Here is a 24,205-nt window from a genome sequence, read left to right on the forward strand (position 1 = left end):
AAATCTAGTCCAAAAAATTTAATACTTTGTAAATTTCGATTTGGTCTTGGAATTATCGTCAATATTTATCTTAGATTCCATATTTTCTATACGGATATTTGTGACTTGTTCCTAACTAAATTAGACTTGATTTGTACTACATGGTAGTTCTTATCACACAATCTTCTTCTTGGTAATAGAATTATTATATTATTTTTTATATTTTATATATAAATGGTATGTCACTTTGTTAAAATTAAAAATATATACTAAATATTATTTAAACTATACATGATTAATGAATAAAACTATGTATAAAAGGTAAGGTTAGGTGTTTTCGTTTTGTAGCGTGGACGTTATCTGTCAAACTGACAGCTTCATTTTTGACATTTGTCAATAATATTGATATAATATGACGGTTACATTTTAAAACTAGTGGCATCGTGCCTTAAGGCAAATTGCTGGAACTTCCCGTACCGTAACGAAATGTTCGAGGAATACTGAATTAGTGAATTCGAGGAATTACTGAAATAGATTATTATAAATATTGTAACATTGTCTAATATTTATAAGAATTATATAAACTGAATTGCAAAGTTGAAATTATTGTTTAAAGTATATTAGAACTATAGTCAGAATTAAAAATAAAATCTGAATTATTTTCGATATACAAAAAATTAAAAAAAAAACAAAAAATATTGAAACAAAAAATTTTTTTTCCAAAATCAATTATTTTGTTAAGACAAGCAGGAAGTTCTTTGAATCATTCAAATCGGACGCTTAGTTCTCTCAAAAACTGCCATTTTTCACATATTTAGCTCCGTATCTTTCAAATGGCTGGGCCTGCCTCTGCCAAAAACTAATAAACACTTCTCCCAATCATTACTAATTGAATGTTTTTTAGATCATTCAAATCGGATACTCCGTTCTCTCAAAAAGTCGATTTCTATTTTCTGCACTCTTTGCTCCGTATCCCCGAAACAGCTGGACCTGCTTTTGCCAAAACTAATCAGCTCTTTTCCCTATCGATAGGAATCGAATGTTTTTTGAACCATTCAAATCGGTTGATCCGTGCGCCCGAAAACGTGACTGGAAATTTGTATCCATACATACATACACACACACACACACATCCATTTTTTCTGTGGTATGCCAAAATGTTCAGAAACTTTCAAAACGTCGAGAAATGTAAAAATTTTCAATTCCGATTTTCGGCCCACTACAATAACTTACCCTACGGTAGTGATGGGCGTTGAATCAACAAACGGTTATTTTCAACCGTTTCTTCTTCGTTAACTAACTAACCGTTTCGTCGCAACGAAATAACTAGTTGAAAATCAACTAGTTTCGAAACAGTTGAAAACATGGCGGCCAGTTATTTATTCAACTATATAGGAGTTCGTTCGTTGTCGAAAACGAACGTACGCAGGTATCTGACCTCAAAAAGGATCAACTAATACTATGAAAATCGCTTATTGTTAGGCTACTGCTTTTATAATATTGCAGATTTTATAATATGCACATATTTTAGAAACTTGCAACACGCGCCAAATCGTTTAATTTTAGAAAATCAGTTGCTTTTTTATAGTTTTCAATGGTTAATATTTTTCATAAAATTCTCATAGCATTTGTCTTGTAATATTTTTTTAAACTAAACCTGAAAATTGATTTTTTATTTTTTATAACATTTTTATGTAACTATATATTTTTATATTGCTATTTTTATATAACATGTAAATTCAATGTTTTAGTATACGGCTTTGCTGTAATGAAAATATTTAAGTTTTTTAAATTAAACCATTATTTATTATTAATTAATAATAAGATATATATATATATATATATATATATGTGTGTGTGTGTGTGTGTAATAAATGTGACAATTCACATTTACTCTTCTTATTCATCAAATCAGTTGACAACCTCAACATGACTTTTATAAGAACAAACTTCATTTCACCAACTTTCAATGAAACAGTTATTTCAACTATCAGTTTCTTAACGTTGCCAGCGTTGAATCGTTAAAAATAACTATAGTTGAAAAATAACTAGTTATTTAACTAGTTGACGAAACCCCGATAACCGTTTCGTTTCGTTGACGGCAAAACCGTCAACGACCCACCTCTACCCTACGGGAAGTTAATTAGTGGGGCACATGGCATCAACAATACCATTCCAGCAAATTGCTGGAACTTGCCGTAATATTTTTTTTTAAAAAGGATTAACATTTTTGAAAAAATTAGATTTTTGAGAAACTATAAATTTTTGAAAAAAAAAATTATGGGAAAAAGACTTCTCGAAAAAAAAAAGTTTTATTTATTTTGAAATATTTTGGAAGTTCTGAACTTTTTTTCAGAGCAATCGTACTGCTTTAACTGCGACGCCGTCTAACGGACAAACATTGGTACGGAACCCATAGGAATGCAAACAAAATTTATACTTATTGTTAAAATCTCTATAAAATATCTGATAATTTTATGTGCATTTGTCTAATAATCATTTTTCACCGCCAAATGGCATTTTTTTTACTTTTTTTACTAGGTCTCCGAAACCTTTAGACCTGCCTTTATGAAAATTTAATCAGTTGTTCATCTTGTCAAATCAAGTAATTTTTTTTTTGAATTATTAAAATCGGACACTCCGTTCTCTTAAAAACTTAGTTACCGTTTGTGACACTTTTTGGCCCGTATCTTCGTAACGGCTAGACCTGCCTATGCCAAAAACAAATCAGCACGTCTTCTTATCAACAGCAATCGAATTGTTTTTTGAATAATTGAAATCGCTTGAACCGTGTTCTCGAAATCGTCGACAAAAATTTGTATCTGTAGCTTTTATTTTGTAAAATTCCTTTGAAATTAGAATAATACATTGAACCATTGGACCCTTGAGGGACAAGAAGGACCAGATTACAATTTCTTGAAAAACAGCGAAAAAACACATATTTAATTAGTACATTTTAATCTAATAAAATCAATGCAATTCCAGCTTTTCCTCGTTGAATTTGAATTTGATTAATGTATTTGGGAAGTTTTTGCAACTTGCCTTAAAGGGAAAATGCCACTTACTCCTAGCTATTTATTAAATTATTTATTATACTTATTTGAATCAGCTAAAAAATATTACTAGTCTAATAAATAACTAAGCTTATGTTGCATTTTTCCCAAATCAAGTTGCAATAACTTTCCGATATGTGTATAGACTATAGATAATCGTGATGAAAAAAATTAATTTTAAAACGGCCTGTTATTCCAAATTTTAATTATAATTTTCATAATTAAACCATTTTTAGGAGGACCATATTGTTTTAGGACTTTTGTTCAGAACCTGAACGTTATCAATCTGAAAATTCCATAAATTCGTCAAAAAATAAATAATGGATATCATATAAACTTATAAAATTTATACCATTTTTATTAATATATAACGATTAATTAATTATTAAAACTGAAAGTAAAATTTTCTTCGAAATGATTAAAAAGTTAATTTATTATTGTCAGCGTGTATTATATTTATATATAATATACATCATCAACAATACATGCAAAATATTAATTTATATTCATATATAAACATTTGTATACATTTATATAAAATAAATATTATAATATTTAATTATTTATAAAATTCAACATTTTTCTATACATAGACATTATTTAACAGTTTTAATATTATCTAAATAAATTTAACAGCAGGAGTCAGTCAACATTCAACAAACTTTTGTGGTTCTTGGTTCAATTTCAATCCTAAATCCATCAGTCCTCTTTAGAATAATATCACCTTGCAATACGAAATCTTTTTCTGTCAGATTTGACTTAATGCGGTAATTACGCAAAATTGTGGAGATCAAAACCTTCAATTTCAACATTGCGTATTTACGACCTGTGAAGGAAATACAAATAAATAAACTAACTAAATAAAAAAGAAAGCAATATAACTTCTATAGAAGAAATTGGAGATTTGTATAGAATAATGCTAGAATCCGCAGTTAATAGAACAACCATTCATTTGGGATGTGTTTCTAGTCTATCTATCTAATGTATTATTGGCACATCAGATTTAGAACAAGTATCAATCCTTACATTCAATAATTTATTATATGGGAAAATATCAAAAACCAAATCCAAAATTAATATTTTTTAAAGGTTTTCGTGATTAAAAAATAGTTTTACTGGAGAAGATAAATGTATGTTACTCACCAACACAACTTCTTGGTCCAGCACTGAATGGAATATAACTGTAGTAATGTCTGGATGAACTGTTTTCGGGTAAGAAATTGTCAGGATTGAATACATCAGGATTTGGGAATATATCGGGGTTACGGTGCATCTTGAGTGTGGGAATAACTACAGTGCAATTTGCTGGTACAACTAGATTCTTAGATTCTGAAATGAAATTAAGCAACATGATAATTTCAGCAGAAATTACTTAGATTCATGCAAAATTCAGTGCAAGTACATTCAGAGGAAACTAATTCTTAGTATTCACAAATGAGTTTGGAAGTTTGTCTTTTACTTACTAAGTGGAACATCTTGTTTAAGTGTCCTGGCAATGATTGGTACTGGTGGGTACATCCTTAAAGATTCAAAAATAACCCTTTCCAAATATTTCAATTGCAAGGTGTCAGCAAAAGTGCAATCTCTATCGGAGTCTCCAAATATATCATAGATTTCTTGGTATACTTTGTCTTGGATGTCTTTATGGATTCCTAACAAGCACATGACGAAACTTGATCCGGCGGCAGTGGTATCGTGGCCCTATAAAGAAGAGAGAAATTGATCCAATTTCTTTTATTTCCAAAATTATTAAAGTTGAAATGTTCAAATTATTTAATTGCTCAGATTTAAAATAGATATTTTATTTGATCCCAAATAAAAGTTGAATTTGGCAAAATATTATCAAATTTTTAAAAGTTGACATTGATTTGATATTAACATCAAAAACTTAAAGGGTATTTAGTTTAATAATTAGAAGAAGTTACAGCTATCAATTAATTTGAACTATTTTTGCAGATTGGTTACTATCTATTCGCCTAATCAAAATCATTTTTGAATAATATCATAAACATTTATAATTATTTTTCTTTCTGAAATGTATTGAATCCGATATACTTCTTATTCCGCAAAATTATATATCGAAAACAAGGAATATATTAACATAAACACTTGTAATAATTAAACAGAGAGGTCACCAAAAACTGAAGAATCATTTGCACTTTGTAATTCTTAATTAATGAATTTTATTAAACTGCATATGCGACATTTGATCTTATTTGTTCGCCGAATGGCATTGTTAATGTATGATAATGAATTATTATACTTTTTGTGAAGGAGTTTACCATGAATAAAATTTACATACAATATTTTTTAAAACGATGATTAAGTGTTCGAATTGCTCTAAAAAGTTTTGATAATTAACTTGCACTTTTTTTAACCCTTGCTCGACTAAATTCAAATCTGTTGCTTTTTCAAAGAATATATTTGAATACATTTTTATGCCGCATGTAATCAGATTTATGATCTTGCGATATTTTCATTAAGGGCAATTTTCTAGTTTAAAGGATCGGAGACTTTATCAACTACCGATTATTAAAAATCATCAGAATATTTTGTCACGATTTATATGAAACATAACTTATAAAAATATATTTTACCTCAAACATAATAGTATCAACTTGTTCTTTGATTTCCTTGTCAGTAATGGGAGCGCCGTTTTGAGCAGATTCAATCATAAGGTCCAAGAAAGCCAAACGACGTTTTTCACCTATAAGAAACATATATTAGGATTCTCTGCATCAAAATATTAAATGAATGCCAAAAGGACAGAATTTATTTTTTATCAACTTACCAACATCGTTTTCGTCAATGTCATCCAAATCGTCACGTAATCCAGTTTTTGGTTGGTTTGTGTTAAGTTCTTTTGCATTTTCTCTTTCAGTTTCTGCAGTGATCTTTTTGAAATAGTCTGGAGAATATTTTCCATCAATGCTGTTTTGAATGAATTCTTCTTTTTTCAATTTTAATACCTGAAACCACCATCATCAATTTTTATTAGAGGCGTAAAATGAAACATTCTCTTTCAGAAAAAAGTAATGATATTTTAACTTTCCGAAGGAAAAGTTTATTTCATAAAAAAATCCGATTGGTTAATTTTATGTGTTCTTGACGTTTCAAGCAATTCCGAATCGAATGAAACCAAATTTGAAAAAATTATGTGTGTGTGTATGGATGAGTATGTGAACAGATTTTTTTGCCTCGAATAAACGTTTGCTCGAAAACGCCTCAATCGATTTCAGAAATTTAAAAGCCATTTGATGTATCTCAATGAGAATTATCGTCTCTCAGTTTTGTGCGACGATCGGCCAAGCCGTTTCTTTGTAATTTGGGAAAAAGTCTTACTTTTCGTCCACATTTAAGCATATTACCGAATAGATTTTAAAAATTCAAAAACTGTTCGAAAGATATTGGTTGAGAATGATACTGATTAGTTTTAGATGAAAATCTACCGAGCTTGTAATTAACTGTTGAAAAAAAAAAATTCAGGCCGATTTTTATGGAACATTTTTTGGCGCTATATATCATGGTCTTAAAGAGCTTACTGAAATATTACGGCCTTACGACAAGTAGTTTAATTTTAAAAAATCATTAAAGTTTAAGAAAATGAGGAGTTTTTTTTGAGGTTTGAAATTAAAATTAGACGATTTACTTGGTATAACATAGAGTACTTGGTCTTAATGAACATACTAAACCATTAAAGACCTACGAAAACTGGTTCAATTATAAAAATCATTGATTTTTGAAAATTTGCTTTTAGAAAATACTCCGAGTTAACGTGTTCGTTCGTTTTTAATTATATATAATAAATCCACTCGGAATACTTCTAATCTCTCATAAATTAATTTATTTTTTATGATTAAGTCGATTATTTAGACATATCGGGAAGTGCATGTAACTTGCCTCAAGGCAAAATACCGATACTGATAAAATAATGTTGTTTATTTGATTCCAAATCTTCTATGACTTACTTTTGAAGTTAAACCGTGAATAATGCCTAGTAGTTGTTCTTGTTTCTTTGCGAAGTTAGTCCAGTTGAAAATTGTATCAAATCGTAACCATAATTTGTAATGTCTCAAGTGCAAAATTTCACACATCCTATGATATAAAGAAAATAAATATAATATTGAAAACATTTTATATAATTCTAGTTTGTTAGAATAAAATTATTACTTCATGACAGCCATAGCATAGTCAAAGCCAGATTGGTCATGTGTTTTTCTGCTGATTCCCATAGCAGTTTCTGAAAAATGAAGAAACATATATAATTGTATACTTATTATTTCTTAGAAATCAACGAGCAATTCCAAACTATTATAACACTATTATATAACACTTTAATCATAAAAGAAAGATCAATAGAATTTGACGATTGTAATCTTAGTTTGTTTTAAGATTTCAGGTGTGTATTAGCGATATAAATCTAGGATGTTCTTTTTTTTTTAGAAAACTTACCCAATAAAATATCGACTGTGGTCTGACTTAAATGATCATGAACATCGAATTCTTTGCCAACTTCTTTCTGCAATCTTTGAACAACAGCCCGACTGTTATTATTGAATACTCGAATGAAACTCTTCAATACATTTTGATGGAAGGCAGGGGCAATCAGTTTTCTGTGGGCTCTCCACTTTTCTCCTGAGAGCGAAACAATAAATATGGACATTAATATTTTTTTGTTATGTGACCATGTTATATGATCATTCAGTTTCTTTTTCATTACCTGTGCTGATGAGTAGACCGTTTCCAAGCCAAGGTTTGAAGAATCTGTATTCATCTGATTTATCAATATGAACATGACTACCTAAGACAATTTCAACATCATCAGGATGCCACAAGAAAACAATCAATTTATTGCCAAACCATGCTCTGCCAACAGAGTCTTTTATATCCATAGACATTTTGAGGGCAGTCTGCAACACTTCTGTAACAGAAATATGAAACATGTTAATAAACAATCTTGTTAACACGATTTTGTATACCTATGATATCTTTTCTTAGGTAGCAACATATCAGTAGCGAAAGATGCAATTTGATAATATTTTTAGAAAACAATGATTTCACATTAAATTTTTGAAACTTTATAAGAAATGGTTGGTAAATTACCAGTATTTTAATCGCATAGCTTTACATTGTCAATCAACGATAAAATGATGAAAAAAAGCTCTGAAGCTGTTACTATATTTTTGATCATTAATGCTCTATTTAAGAAGGATAAAAGCCTTATAATAAATTTTCACTCACCATGAGGAGATTTTCCCAAAGCCATTAAGGCATTTCCTAAGAATGGTACAGTTGGTGGTCCAGGAATTTTATCTCCTAGCTTGCGCAGTCTACTTTGCATTTGGTAGTAATGGATAGCGTATAAAACTGCCGAAACCACTAATAGTGCTGCCAAAATTGGCGTTGAACTCAAACCCATACCCCATCCCCAAGTCGTACTTTCAATTATCATAGACATTTTGAACTATTATTTTTACACTTGAAACAAATCCTCCGCACAAATTGCGGATACTGATGTACTTAATATTGTTTAATGATCACGTTTGATTTTTTTTTGTTTACAATACTGATCGTCATTGATGGATGATCGATCAATGATTGACTATCGCTTCTATTAGCACGGGTATTTATCGAGCAATTGTGATTAAAGGTGGATTATAAATTCATTACGTTGTTCGAATAAAATATTTATATATGCGAGAACAGGAGCGTAATTTGACGATAATTGATGACACCAAAAATTATTCCATTATACATTTTGTCCTTTGTTCAAGTACATTTGTTATGATTTGTTTGTATTAATTAATTCAAGTTTAATTTCAATTGCTAAGTATTGTCTGACTGCACTACATACTAGAATAATAGAGGAAACAGAATTTATTCACTAGTATGAAATTAGATTTTTGACTCATCACTAATGACTAATTCAATTTTTTTGTTAAAAGAAATAGATAAAAATTTACTTTATATATTTTGTATTGTGATAAATACAACGCTTTGACTCTGCATTACTAAGTCAATTTTGATCATTAAAATCCAAAATCATTAAGATCATGATGATGTTACTTGTTCAAAATGCAACTTGAGGAACATATTGCATGTGTCATAACTTTCATGTCCTTTTAGTTTAAATTTTTCGATTAAATTTCATATCTGTCTTTTTTCTACATTGTTGTATGTATATTTTTATGGTAAGAAGTGGCTGTGCACAATATTCCTATTTGACTTCTTTGTAATAAAGTTTGAAATCAGAAATGATTTTTGCGGTAAGAGCTATCAACTCTGATAACTACTTCAATTTGTTGAAAATCAAATATATTACAATAAACCTTTTGGCATCAGTTTTGGAAAAAGTATGTGTGTTTGGGTATATGGATAAAATTTGACCTTTGGTCGACGTATACTCAAAAACTGCTGCACTGATTTCTCTTGATTTGATTTTCAAAACTTCTGGTGAAAATTTTTATTATTATTTATTGTGCATATATTTTGACTAATAATGCTGCTAATATAAGAATAACGTTCAACCAGAAATTTGGCTATATATATATATATATATATATATATATATATATATATATATATATTAGGGTGGGTCGATTTTTTATGAGTAAAAAAAAGTCGCTAAGGCTGATTTTCGTATACTAGAGATCAAAATAAGATACTTTGTCGAAGAAACCATATCTTTAAAATGAATTCTGATGTCCCGTGCATTCACCCAAAGATTGGGTCAAATTTTGATAAATCAACCCGTGTCCATGATTCACCCCTTGGGACCTCCCCTTAAAGGTCCCTAAACGAAAGTTGCATCATTTTTGGTACTTCAACATGACAAAAATCAGTGATTTATTTTATAACATATGTAAATAAAAATATGTAAAACTTATAAATTATTGCTTAAAGTATTTTTTGGTTTCAAGTCTGGAAAATTTCGCACATCTCTCTAATGTCGGCGCCATAACAGCTTCTAGCTAGCATAAAAACGCAGAGACAAAATGCATTGGAAAAATTGAAACAAAAAATTGTAATATTTTTTTTGTGAAATAGTTTTTTGTGTGTGTATGAATTAATATCGAAAAAAAAATTGTTTAAAAAAATCATTTTTCGCTGAGAAAAATTCGAAAAACCGTGATTTTTTGCAAATTTTGTATGGGAGACCTCTAAGCGGAGGTCCCAGGGGTTGAACGATAGGCATGGGTGGATCGGTCTTTGCAAGTTGGTGTGGGGGGTTATACATTTGGACGCGATTGTGGTACTCTAAATAGGCAAAACGGAATGGTTTCTGCAGCAATGTACCTTATTTTGATCCCTAGTATCCGGAAATCCTATGTGTCTAAGCGATATATATATATATATATATATATATATATATATATATATATATATATATATATGTATATTACTTGTGAATGACGAATTTTTTGTTTGACCGCATTTAACCTGCATTCTGATGTATAAGTGATCGCACTTCTTGATTAGTCATATTTTATCATGCATTGAATTCATTATTAATAGTTTCTGGGACACGATAAAATCTAAATTTATGACGTTTTTAATGGACCTAGGATTTACCACTTATGATTTTGACAATATGTCGTCTTTCTGATGTTTTCTGAACATACTTTAACAAATAAAACTTAAGTAATTTATTTCAACATTCCATAGTAGTTTGATAGGGTAGGGCGGAAACAAAGGTCCAAATTGACTTTGAGCAATTATATTGTGAAACAATTATATCATAACAAAAAACGCATATCAAACAAACAACTATATGACTATGTTTAGTAAAATTCCCATCTAAATCATCACTCTAGAAATGTATTTTTTGCTGTTCTCCATAAATTTGCAACTTGGTCCTTTTTATCCCATACCCAGAGTAAGTTGGGACCAACAGAGGGCAAACAGGACCATTTTTTCATTTTTATTTTAAAGAGTTTTTACAAAATAATAGCTACATTACTCAATCAATGCAAAATATAAATTTCATGGGTGCAGATAAGGTTTAAAAAAATAACACTGTAATTAGCCTTGACCCGGTATTTCATAAGCGGATTTGGATTTAATTTTTACATTTGTTGGCTAACCGCTATTATTTGTTCTTGAATTATAGGTATGCCTGGGTTCGGTCTTTTTTACCCCATTCAAGCGTAAGCTTTTATAAAGGTTATATAAAATATTTCAGTTTAACTTAAAATTAACAATACAACTTATAAAATAATCAAATAACGTATACTTAAATTATATTCAAGTCTGTGAAACTAAGCAACAATTGCAACAGCGAACAACAATATAAATAACAACGCAAGAACATACTTTTGTCATGGATTTTTAAACATTGCCGTTTTTCTCCCGATAGCAATGTCGTAAATATCAAGGTGGTGTTTGTTTATGCATGCTTTTTCCCTCTACTTTCAAATATTGTTGGTAACAAATTTTTAACTGGTTTTTGAAATATCGGTGGTGGACCTTTTTACCCGCGGATTCCTAAGCTCCGCTCTACCCTATTATAAAAAGCTTTTCTGAAGACATGCCTACTATACTCTTTAAAAGTTTAATATCATTAGTACCTTGTGTGGGCTGGACTCGCACTCAACCTCACACAATATTGACAACAAGAGCGAAATGAATCTGCAATTTAAATTTACTGACCTGTGAGTTGATTCTAGCATGTAAAATAAATTTCCGACATATAATCAAATTTCATTCAAAAACGATTGTTAATTTATTTTAATTCGAAAGTGATAGTACAATGCAATTCTCTTTTCTCATAAATTCGTGAACAAACTTACATAATGAAATTGAGTAATTCTAAAGTTTCCAATAAGCAAGTTCAAGGTGCAAAGTATTGCTTTAGTTCTACATTTAACAAGACTTGCTTTATTATTAATATATATATATATACGAGGTCTGTTCAAAAAGTACCCGGAATTTTCGTTTTTTCAAAAAAATATTTATTTATTCGTCTACATTAATGTGGTCCCCTTCAAAGTAGTCCCCCCCAGATATAATACACTTATGCCAGCGTTTTTTCCAATTTTCGAAGCACCCTTGATATTCACTTTTTGATATGTCCTTGAGCACTCTCAGCGATTTTCTTCAATCGAGGAAAACCGCCGTCCTTTCATGGGTCTCTTCAACTTTGGGAATAGGAAAAAGTCACACGGAGCCATATCTGGTGAATTTTTGCACTTTGCAACACTTTATTTCATTTTTTACGCAAAATTTAATACAAATTCTTTGACTTTTCAATTCTTCCATTGTAAAAATCGCCGAGCTCAGAAAAACACGTCGAACCTTAGCGACTACCACAGACAAAGTAAACAGTGAATATAGCTGAAAATTTCATCATACTTTAGGGGCATGTATACCAACACAATAAAAAAAAAATTTGACAATCAGACACTCCAGACCCGCGAAATTTAATTATTAGTAATTCCGGGTACTTTTTGAACACACCTCGTATATATATATATATATATATATATATATATAACAATTACTTGATAAACTGAATAAAAAAGTACGTGTCAAACTTTGCATACTACATCAATTAAAAATAAATTAATTTATGAGTGATTAAAAGTATTCCGAGTGTATCTATTGCAGATAATTAAAAACGAACTAACACTCGGAGTATTTTCTAAAAGCAAATTTTAAAAAATTATTAATTTTTATAATTCAACCAGTTTCCGTAGTACTTCAAAGGCTTAGTATGTTCATTAAGACCAAGTACTCTATTGTTAAACCATGTAAATCGTGTAATTTTAATTTTAACAAACGTCAAAAAAATCTACTCATTTTCTCAAACATTGATGAATTTTTGAATTTAAACTACTTGTCGTAAGGCCGCAATATTTCAGTAAGTGCGGATTAAACTTTTTGTTTAACAGTAAATTTCAAGAAAACCGTTCGGTAGATTTTCACCTAAAACTAATCAGCATCATTCCCAACTAATATCTTTCGAAGAGTTTTTGATTTTTTAAAATCGATTCGGTAGTATGAGCTTAAATGTGGACGAAAAGTTTAACACGTATTTCCAAATTACAAAGAAACAGCGTGGCAGATCGTCGCACAAAACTGACAAACGATAGCTCTCATTGAGATACATCAAATGGCTTTTAAATTTCTGAAATCGGTTCAGACGTTTTTGAGAAAACGTCGATCAAAGTACTAATTTTGACAAATGCCAAAAAACGATACTAATTTTTGGGAAGTTAACAAAGAAAATTAAAACTTTAAAGTGCATCTATATAATAAAATAATATGTGTAATTAATTATTAGATTATGATGCTAAAGTATTATGCATAAAGTGTACGTATATTCTATTATATCTTATATTAGTAGATTTTTAAGTTATAAGATTATTATGCAGTAAATTTATAATATTACATTATAGTGTAATATTATAAATTTACTGCACATAGCCTATGACGTATAAACATTTATAAATAAATAAATATATATATATAATATATATATATATATATATATACTTGGCAAAATAAATCATTTTGCTGCACTCAGTACAATGAAAGCATCCTGATTTAGGATAAAAAAAATTGATATTGTTTATTTGAGTTTTTATATAACGTGTGATAATATCCTATCTACCAGATTATTCATGTCTATGGTCTAAACTTAATTTAATAGAAAATACCTTAATTTTCTTTTCAACAACAATGTACTTTATTCTTGTGGCTCTACATTCCATTAACTTTTTGTTAAGAAATTTTTCATTTTTTCTTGTGCCTCCAGTTTAACAGGTAGATTGGTTTTGGCGATTGTACACTCTTGGCTAGGTAGGATCTTATGATGATATATTATGATACATTGTAGTAAAGTCTTACCTTAGACTCTTAGAATTTAATTGTATGATTTCTTTGTTTGCTGGAAGTAAAATCATGCTTGCAAAATTTTGGGATTTCAAGTGATGGTCTGTTTCCATTAATTTCGGATGTAAATTTGAATTCAGCAAGGAATCAATCTCGAAATTCAGTTCTTGATTAAAATTGAAGTACGGGGTGTTTGTACGGCTTTTGTTTGTCCATAAAATATTTTCGACATCATTATACCATCGAATATGTTAAAATTTTAGTTCCTGTTTGTCATGTATGTAGGTGGAAGCCAGCCTGCCTCAATTACATTTTATGGTGATTATGGCGATATGTGTATCGGATTATAATTGCTAATTTTATTGCATTTTTTATACGATTGTGTACGTGCTGTCCTGCACGACTTACATACTTTATTTTGTATTGTTGAAGTTTATTGTAGTTCATGCAAAAATTAAATTATGGAGCATCTGATAATTTTCAGGAATAGTTTCTCAAGTTGCTCATATATATTCGATCCGCATTTGTAATAGCTTAGAAACTAATAATTAGATTAAAATGGTACGATCGAAAAATTGCACTTTGTCTAATATATTCGATCTATACGGGGCAAGGCAAGTCTATACGGGGCAAAAGGTGCCAAAAACAATAACTCTGTTTTTAAAAACTGATTAAATTTTTGGAAAGGCAGGTATAGCGGCTATGGACTCCTAATAAAAGTAAGTTGAAAAGATGTCTTTTAGCATCAAATTATCGGATATTCTGTAGACATTTTCACAATGTGTACACATTTTGTGTAAATTTTATTGGGTTCCGTACCAAGATTTTTAATTTTGAAGTTCATATATATGGTTCAAACAAATGTTCTCGACATTTTCGACAGTATGGAATAACCGATTTGAATAATTTTAAAAACATTCTATACGTATTGATAAGGAGACACACTGATTAGTTTTTGGCGGCGGCAGGTCTAGCAGTTTCAAAGATACGGGTAAAAAAGTGCCGAAAACGGTAACTCACAATCAGCTTTTAAGAGAACGGGGCGTACGATTTTAATTATTTTAAAAAACATTTTACTTGTATTGATAAGATGAAGAACTGATTAAATTTTTGGGAAGGCAGGTCCAGCGGTTATGGACTCTCAATAAAAATAAGTTTAAAAAATTAAATTTGGCAGTCAAAAATGTTTATTGCACTTATGCACATCAAATTATTAGATATTTTATAGAGATTTTTTGTACCAAGGTTTTTAATTACGGTACGGGAAGTTCCAGCAATTTGCCTTAAGGTACAATGCCATGCACCCCACTAGCAATCTTTTATCTTCACAGTTCTTATAACGATGGACGATTATCTGCTTTATATAACAGCGGTGACTTTACATTCAATTTAATTAATCGGTAAACAAAAAAGCATTCAAATTACCATGATATGCTAATATCTCACATTGTCTCTAAGTGGACAAAGTTCCCACTGAATATAATAAAGGAAAGTCATATTGTTTACGGGCCAAGGATTATTTGCGTACGCAAAACAATACATTGCATTACATACGACAATTTGATCCACCAGCGTCAATCATGTTATAAATAATTGAAATTAATTCAATGAATTAAATCAGAATTATTAGGTCTTAACAAGGGTATAAGTAAGTTTGTATTTGACAAATTTGAACAAATATCGTCTGCGCTCGTATTAGTGGATATATTGGTAGTGCAACAAAAGAAATTATCAAGAGTGGATCAAGAGAGATCATTTGATCAATTTATCTCATTTATCGGGTATTCTGGCTCTAATAATTAAATTCAGGAAATACATACTAATGTAATACAATGCGCAATGATACCAATGAGACTTATAGTCCAGTCATTTAAGCTTAAATTAGGTAAGAATCTCGGAATTTGAGATACCTAGCTGTAAATACCCTAAAATAGCACCCTAAAAGTTGTCTCAAATCTACATATGGTACGTACACCCTGCCATATTTAGGTTTTGAGTCAACTTTCAGGGTATTTACAGACTTACAGCTTACAATCCCGAGATGAACTTACTACAATGACTAGACTATTAATATTTAGTTTTATAAAATTCACGTCCAACCTTGTTATTTTACTTTATTTGTTAATCCAATCGCCGAAATGTACCAATTTCCAAGAATAATGTTTGTTTTTTTTTTTAAGAATTTAGGACCTCAAGATGCTTTTTTTTATTTAGTTTTTTATTTCTGTAATACAAATTCTCGGATTGATTAAATTATTTTTCATAAAATAATAAATAAGAAGTAAAATATATTCAAGTGTTTGTTGAACGTGTAGTTAAAATATCTAGTTTTTTTCTTAAATTTTGTCAATTTAAAATCTTATTATTCTAACATTCTTGATAAGTTTTTGATTTAGATGAAACTTTGTATACCGATAGAATTGAAAATATGGGATAACATATTAAAGTATTTTTGGCCTATAATAAGGGGTTGATTTATAAAAAATAACCACGCCCTGCGTTTAAATGATTCTATTCAGAATTTTTGCCAAAGCATTTGTAACTTTTTATATTCACACTTTAATAAAATATATGAAATATAATGTGTTAAACAAATTCACTTAATTTCATAAACAGTTGAATGTTTTATCTAAATAGTAGAATCTCAATTTTTTATTACGCGTAATAAAGTACGCGTGTACATTTATTAACTTCCCGTAGGGAAAGTTATAGTAATCGCAAAAAAATTGAAAATGAAAATTTTCATATATCTTTACGTTTCAACACCTTCTGAACATTTTGGTATACCTTAGAAAAAATGGATGTATGTGTGTGCGTGTGTGCGTGTATGTAGGTGTGTGCTGATATAAATTTTCGTCAACGATTTCGGGAACACGGATGAAGCAATTTGAATAATTCAAAAAACATTCGATTTGTATTGATAAGGAGACGTGCTGATTAGTTTTTGGCGGAGGCAGGTCTAGTCGTTCCGAAGATACGGGGCAAAAAGTGCCAAAAACGGTAACTCAGTTTTTAAGAGAACGGAGCGTCCGATTTTGTACTTGTATTGACAAGATGAAGAATTGATAAAATTTTCATGAAGGCGGGTGTAGCGGTTTTGGAGATCTAATAAAAAATGTAAAAACAAAGGGTTCCGTACCAATGTTTATCCGTTAGCCGCCGACGCGGCGCTTACGCGCTTTGACATATCGTCTCTATGCAGTTAAAGCAGTATGATTGCTTTGAAAAAAAGTTCAGAATTTCCAAAATATGTCAAAATAAAGAAAACATTTTTTTTAAAAAAAAGTAATTTTTTGTCAAATTTATAGTTTCTCAAAAATCTAATTTCTTCGAAGTAATTTTTTTTCAAAAATGTTTTTAAAAAAAAAATAATAATATTTGGTACGGGAAGTTCCAGCAATTTGCCTTAAGGCACGATGCCATGCGCCCCACTAGTTACGTGTATGTATCGGAATGTTTATGCAACTTGTCCTAAGGCAAAATGCTACTTACAAGTATAGTTAACATTTTTTTTGTCATTTATATTTTCTGTGACAATCCTTTATAAATTACTTTTATAAAGATATATAACACGTGTGATAAAATTCACATAAACTATATATAATTTTTCCATTAATATTAACTTAATTCTTAAATTTATTTCTTATTTTTCATTTTTAACCACGCCATCTCGGCAAGCCATGGTATACAGCAAATGAGTAAACACACAGTCAAGGCATGGAAACATATTATGTAGCTGTGTGTTGCATCTCGAATAAATCCTGAAATTTTTCAAAATTAGACTTGTATGTTCGAGAATAATTGAAATATGAAATATCACTGAACTCATCGAGAAGCTTTTATAACTAAATATAATTACCAACAATTGGACCCAAAGCCAATGTCATTATTCCTTGCAAGAACATGAACAGTCCGTATGCTGAAGGAAATCTCTCCTGTGAAAAATATTCGGCAAATACTAAAGGTAAAGGCACATGAATCCATGTACGGAAGAATCCCAAAAAACTTGATATTATAAGCATCATTGTAAAGTCAGTCACGTACAAGAACACTATGATAAAACAAAATAATTTGAAATTGCTAAAATTAGGAAATTGTTTAAACTGTTTCATGATAAATTTACTTCTACTTTACCTATACGTGCGAAAACTGAGAATAAAGCTCCCGCTAAAAATACTGTTCTACTGCTGACTTTAACACAAGCAGTCATTCCTGCCAAAAACATCCTTGATGACAAATCTGCAGCAGCTGCGGCAGATACACAAATTGCTGTATCAGTCTAAATCACATAGAATAATTTGAAATTAGTCATATATGAAAATTTCTGCGGATGATTGTTGGTTTTTAGTAAAATCCAGTTGGTTTATGTAAAAACTTTTTACATATTGGCGTCACTACTTCATGAATGAAGTTGGACAAATCCCAATTATTTATTGACTACTATAACAGTTAATTTACGAGTGATTGCTATTGCTTTCAATTATCTACTCACTCTTAATATATTTTGCTGTAGTGTAATAATATTAAAAATCTACAACTCTGTGCCTTACCTTTGACCAGCCTAATGCAAACAGATACATTGTTTGAATAGCAGAAAATGCTATGTCGGAGTATAGTGCAAATGTCACTCCAATAACCATATTTACATAAATCCAGTCTTTTAACAAAGTCAAATCCAAAAAGTCAACGATAACTTGCCTAAAATACAGTAAAACAATGTTAAAATATTTGAATTAACCGAGTATTCTTGATAAATAATCAATCAAAATTGATTTGATATAATATTTGCTTCTTAATTATTGTTACAACAGCAATCAAAACTCTTACTATTCATATGTTCTATAAGCTGTTTGGTTCAACGTTTATGATCTAAGGTATTATTATGAGAGGCAACCCATATGTTCACCATTTTCCTATTATATGTGTGGATTTATTATATATTAGCTCTTACGTCTAATAGTTTTACATATGATTGAGTGATGCAACTCTGTCTATAAGGACGATTTCCACTTGTAGTTATATTATGATCTATAACCACAAGTGGAAATTTGACATCAAAGTTGCCTGATGTCGGGACCTTGATCTATTACGTAAATATATACTTACAATTTTCCCCTAGATTTCTTCTCTACCGGTGCAGTACTATCACTGACAATGACTGCTCCAGTCCAATTGCCTAAACTAGAAATGGAAGATCCACGTCTTCTCATTCTATGTTCTTCATATTGAAGCATCTTAACTGGAGTTACGCCTTCTATATCCCTAGCTTTTGGTGAATCTGTTATGTGCAGTGGTAGTTTATTTACAATACTATGTTGTCTACTGCTTTTTCTTCCTTGGAATAATAAAGGTTCATGGGAATGACTTTCCTTACGCGGTAATTGTTGAGGAGTTTCATTGGATGGTTTTCCATTTGCTGGATCTTCAGATTGTTTGCCGTTTGGATCCACTATTGACAATGTAATACTATTAGGTTATCATAAAATATGTAGTGGTACAACAAATTGAAATTGTTTATTAGAAGGTGGTGATGATCTATTTTCAGTAAAGGCAGATATAATTCGGCAACTTGCATCGAACCTGCTCTAAATATTGTAAAACGATAGATTTGAAAGTATGAACTAACATTTTAAATAACAAACTAAAACATTTTAGGCCTTCGATAAGCGGTTGAATTATAAAAAATCATCAAGCTTTGCGTTTAAACGATTCTAGTCAGAAACAATGCCAAAGCTCACATATGTTCTGTGTTTTGTAGATGATTACAGTTGATGTTCACACTTTAATAAAATATATTTTATAGCATTAGAAAATATGTAGTGGTACAACAAATGATAATTATTTATTAAGAAGTGGTAATGATTTATTTTCAGTAAAAACACAGATCATTCGACAACTACTTGCGTTGAACTTTGAACCTACTCTGAAAAAAATTATAAATCTTTTTGTTACCTTCATTTTGTATGAAAATATCAAACGAAGTGTTTCCAGCAGTAAATTTTAATTTAATTGGGTAATGATATACTATTCTTATACGTTTAACAATTAGATAAATGTTAGACGTTAATATTTAATAATAGATAACGAAGTTTTCCCATATAGTTCCCAACTATGTTTACTCTTATCAAACATTGTGTGACAACTATATTTACTATTTGATATATTATACTTTTAATAAATTACAAGATTTTGAATTAAATCGTTACGTGAATATTACATAATAAAACGAAAAGAAGTACTAGAAATGTGTTTGATTGTATAAGTTCAACGAATAAAATGCTTTGCACTTTATTTACTGACTTTAAAGATTTCCCTTTTCAAAAAATTCATCAAAATCAAAAAAACGTACTAAGTAATATGTTTTTTTTAGTTACGAGATAAATTTACTATAGTCGAATGTAATTTATATTGACGGTTTGAAAGTAAACCCGTTATATAAAATGCGAAAAGGATAAAATTCTAGATTCATAGTAATAAAGCAGGATATTTATATTATCTACATTTAGAAATACATTGATTTGTTAGTAAGTTGTCTTGCCATCTTGGTCGTGTATTGCTTTAGTATGAATGATAATTTTGTTAAAAACTAGTGGGGCGCATGGCATCTAGCCTTAAGGCAAATTGCTGGAACTTCCCGTACCAAATATTATTATTTTTTTAAAAACGATTAACATTTAAAAAAAAAAATACTTCGAAAAAATTAGATTTTTGAGAAACTAAGAATTTGACCAAAATTACTTTTTTTGAAAAAAAAATGTTCTTTTTATTTTGACATATTTTGGAAATTCTGAACTTTTTTTTCAAAGCAATCGTACTGCTTTAACTGCATAGAGACAAAATGTCAAAGCGCGTAAGCGCCGCGTCGCCATCTAACGAATATCATTGGTACGGAACCCATAGGAATGCAAACAAAATTTATACTTATTGTTAAAATCTCTATAAAATATCTGATAATTTGATGTGCATCTGTCTAATGATCATTTTTGACCACCAAATGGCATTTTTTTTTACTTTTTTCATTAGATCTTCGAAACCGCTAGACCTGCCTTTATGGAAATTTGAACAGTTTTTTATCTTGTCAATACAAGTAAAATGTTATTTGAATTATTAAAATCGGACGCTCCTTTCTCTTAAAAACTGAGTAACCGTTTTTGGCACTTTTTGCCCCGTATCTTCGGAACGGCTAGACCTGCCTTCGCCAAAAACTAATCAGCACGTCTCTTTATCAATATGAATCGAATGTTTTTTGAATTATTTAGATCGGTTGATCGGTGTTCCCGAAATCGACGACGAAAATTTGTATCTGCACATACATACTTACACGCACACACACACACATACATCCATTTTTTCTAAGGTATGCCAAAATATTCAGAAACCTTTGAAACGTAAAGATATATAAAAATTTTCATTTTCGATTTTTTTACGATTACTATAACTTGCCCTACGGGAAGTTAATAAGTCTCATGGATAATATAATTATGAATAATATTGCAAGTTATTACTTGACTTTTATTTTACTCACAATTATCCAACTCCACGGGCACCAATACTTTTATTCGATGGTATTCTACGGGCTGCATCATAACCATACCTAAAACGGCATGTCCGTTTATTGCTGCCATTACCAGTAGCATACCACGGAATCCAAAATTATCTATTAATTTCTGGACTAATAATGGATATACCATTGATCCTACGCCTATTAAAGTTTGGGATGCGGACATTATCATTGCACGTCTTTCTACGAAATATGCATTGAATGTGGTAAATGCGGCTGGAATCATTAGGCCGAATCCAATTCCTGAAAATAATCAAAAATAAAAATCATAACATATGATATATGGCTTCTCCTATATCATTTATAAATAGTTTCTTCATAAATAATTGTTGAATTTTTTTAGCGATTTATCTTTTCTCATGTCAAGCAAATTATGAGTATTTTACAGCTTCACAGTAAATACATCCTAGTAATAGTATTCGTCAAAATATATCCTCACCTTGAATAATACTAAATGTAAACAGCATTTGTGCAACTGATGTGACAAAAACTGTCAGGGCACTTCCCAAAAAGAATAGTAACCCTCCAGTAATGCCCACCTGGCGGCATGTGAATTTTTGGAATAAAGAATTGGTTAAAAGTCCTAAAAATAGATGGTATTAACTATGTACATAATATATAAGACAAATTTCTATACGACATTTATTACCTGAAAATGCTAAACTGCTAAAAAATGCGCTATTTAATAGCGTCAAGGCACTAGTTTTTTCTCCTAGGCTATCTAGGAAATCTCCAAAAATTAAACCAAATGAAGGAACCGGGCATAATGCAACGATCTGCAAATTTAGACAAATTAGAACATGTAAAATTAAAAGAGAAAACTTTAAGATTTTGTAAATTCATTTTTTAAATAAACACATGAAGCTATTATTTAGTTTACTTTTTTATTACTTTAAACTTATCCTTTTCAAATAATTCTATAAATTGCGCATACACATTTAGACCCAAGCCTCTTATTACTATATTTTTTTATGCTTAATGCATTTTCTTCATTCATGGTTGTTTTTATTTGCAGATTTCTTAATTATGTATTAAATTAAATTATTAAAGAATTTATCTTAGCATTATCAGCAAATTGAATTAAACTTTAACGTTAGTAATTTTCGCACAATTTTTAATTATACAAAAAGCAAAAGCTTTCCATGTGGAAAAGTTCATAAAGTTAACTACGAGTATACGTTATGGTTATAGTAAAGAGAAAAGTGAGTTAGACAATAATCAAATAGTAATATGAACTATTCAAGAAAGAATTATGAAAACCGTTTTTAAGCATTTTAATCTAATCAATTCTAACTATACTATAGGTATAATTTATACTATCCATAACGTACGTTCTTTACATAAGCATTTTAGTTTTATAGCTATTTACAGTTTTTTTTAGTTCGGGGAACCTCAGGAAAATTCCTGAAATTGTTATTAATGACCATTTGTGCTTACATTTTACATATAAGAGACATACATTACATTTTACATTAAAAGATTTATAGAATTTTGGCATTAAATTTTATTTATACCTTGCAGTATAAGGCTTATACTATTATTATATAAATATTCAGTAGATCCTGTAGTTATGAGTTATATTTTGCTAATCATAATAAAATTAATAATTTTATTCCAATGTAGTAAAATTAATAAGAAACAAACATACAAATGATAAAGCCATTCCCAGGCCTATCATGTAACCCCAACCGCCCTCCGGCGCCCGATATTCATATTTGTGTCGGATTAGTTCTTCTTTATTTTCCGACATATTTCCACTTCACAAAACGATTAATATAACCACCAATGAATCAAATTCAAACCATCAACATTCAACAATATTTAAACACATGAAATATTCGCACATACAATATCCAACAACAACGACAAATTAATTCAATTTGTGAAAATTATTAATATAGAACATCTGATTTTACCTTTTATCTCATTCCGTAAATAATTTATGATATTTAGTGTTTGCAGCTTCGTTAAATATTTGCAGTTCCATATTGAAGGAAATATTTCATCTAATTATAGACGTATACTCGTAACATCTTATCTTGTATGAACAAAAAATAGTAAAAAACACGAGTTTTAAAAGAATATGTAGGTTCTTTATGTATATTTATACTTTGTAGTATTTTTAGAGTTTAATTATGAATTAATGGAAATTTCTTTTTCATATTTGCCTTTAAAGCGTCAGGTCCGAATTTTGTAGATGAATATATTATATCAGATCTCTATCACAGATGCAACCGTAAAATAATACAATATTTGAATTTATTAATATATATGAAATTCGATTTAAATTATAATGTGTATTAAATTTGAATTAAATAGGCTTGAACACAAATTTTATTCTATTTGATTCGGTACGATTTCTGATTTGTAAAAATACTTTCGCTTGAAATATTGTTTTAGAATGAATATTAAAAATAAGAAACTTTTCAAATATTTGGAATCCGGAAAAGTATTGGTTCTAGAAATATCTGAATATCTACCGCAAAGTGGAAATTCGGATCGTTCGATCACCGACAATTTTTACCGAACGTTAGTAAAATCCTATGTTTTCTTTTAAATTAAAATAATACAAAAGTTTAATAATATTTTAAACCTTTTAATATTTTTTGTGAAAATGGCAAGCAATGCTAAAATTGGCGTGAACGTTAACACGTAAGTTAACGTGTATGTTAACTAATAGATTTTACCCGATTAAATTATTTTTTACTTTGAATTATGGAATAAATTTGTGGGAATATAATTTTATTTGATGAAATACATCTATTTATTAAATTACTCC

The 24,205-nt window shown here is 29.6% G+C and overlaps 2 protein-coding genes across 2 annotated transcripts; both read right to left on the reverse strand.

The window, feature by feature from the left end:
* Positions 1–3,672: 3,672 nt before the first annotated feature.
* Positions 3,673–8,612, reverse strand: LOC113372710 (cytochrome P450 4g15-like). The gene is made up of 10 exons (XM_026613059.1): positions 8,274–8,612; positions 7,753–7,953; positions 7,485–7,667; positions 7,203–7,272; positions 7,001–7,127; positions 5,824–6,001; positions 5,630–5,739; positions 4,496–4,733; positions 4,176–4,361; positions 3,673–3,858 (listed from the first exon to the last, which is right to left on the reverse strand). The coding sequence occupies exons 1-10, from the start codon at positions 8,488–8,490 to the stop codon at positions 3,686–3,688; spliced, it is 1,683 nt and encodes a 560-aa protein (XP_026468844.1). The 5' UTR covers positions 8,491–8,612; the 3' UTR covers positions 3,673–3,685.
* An 8,693-nt stretch (positions 8,613–17,305) lies between these two features.
* Positions 17,306–23,282, reverse strand: LOC113372711 (monocarboxylate transporter 7-like). The gene is made up of 9 exons (XM_026613060.1): positions 23,075–23,282; positions 22,076–22,202; positions 21,866–22,009; positions 21,391–21,669; positions 18,972–19,314; positions 18,416–18,563; positions 18,000–18,144; positions 17,725–17,916; positions 17,306–17,626 (listed from the first exon to the last, which is right to left on the reverse strand). Exons 1-9 carry the CDS (start codon positions 23,174–23,176, stop codon positions 17,502–17,504), a joined length of 1,605 nt encoding a protein of 534 aa, XP_026468845.1. The 5' UTR covers positions 23,177–23,282; the 3' UTR covers positions 17,306–17,501.
* Between the last annotated feature and the right edge of the window lie 923 nt (positions 23,283–24,205).

This window comes from Ctenocephalides felis, unplaced genomic scaffold (assembly GCF_003426905.1).
Source record: "Ctenocephalides felis isolate EL2017-DRISC unplaced genomic scaffold, ASM342690v1 CF-g0.4_SCAFFOLD_01604, whole genome shotgun sequence".
Classification (NCBI taxonomy): domain Eukaryota; kingdom Metazoa; phylum Arthropoda; class Insecta; order Siphonaptera; family Pulicidae; genus Ctenocephalides; species Ctenocephalides felis.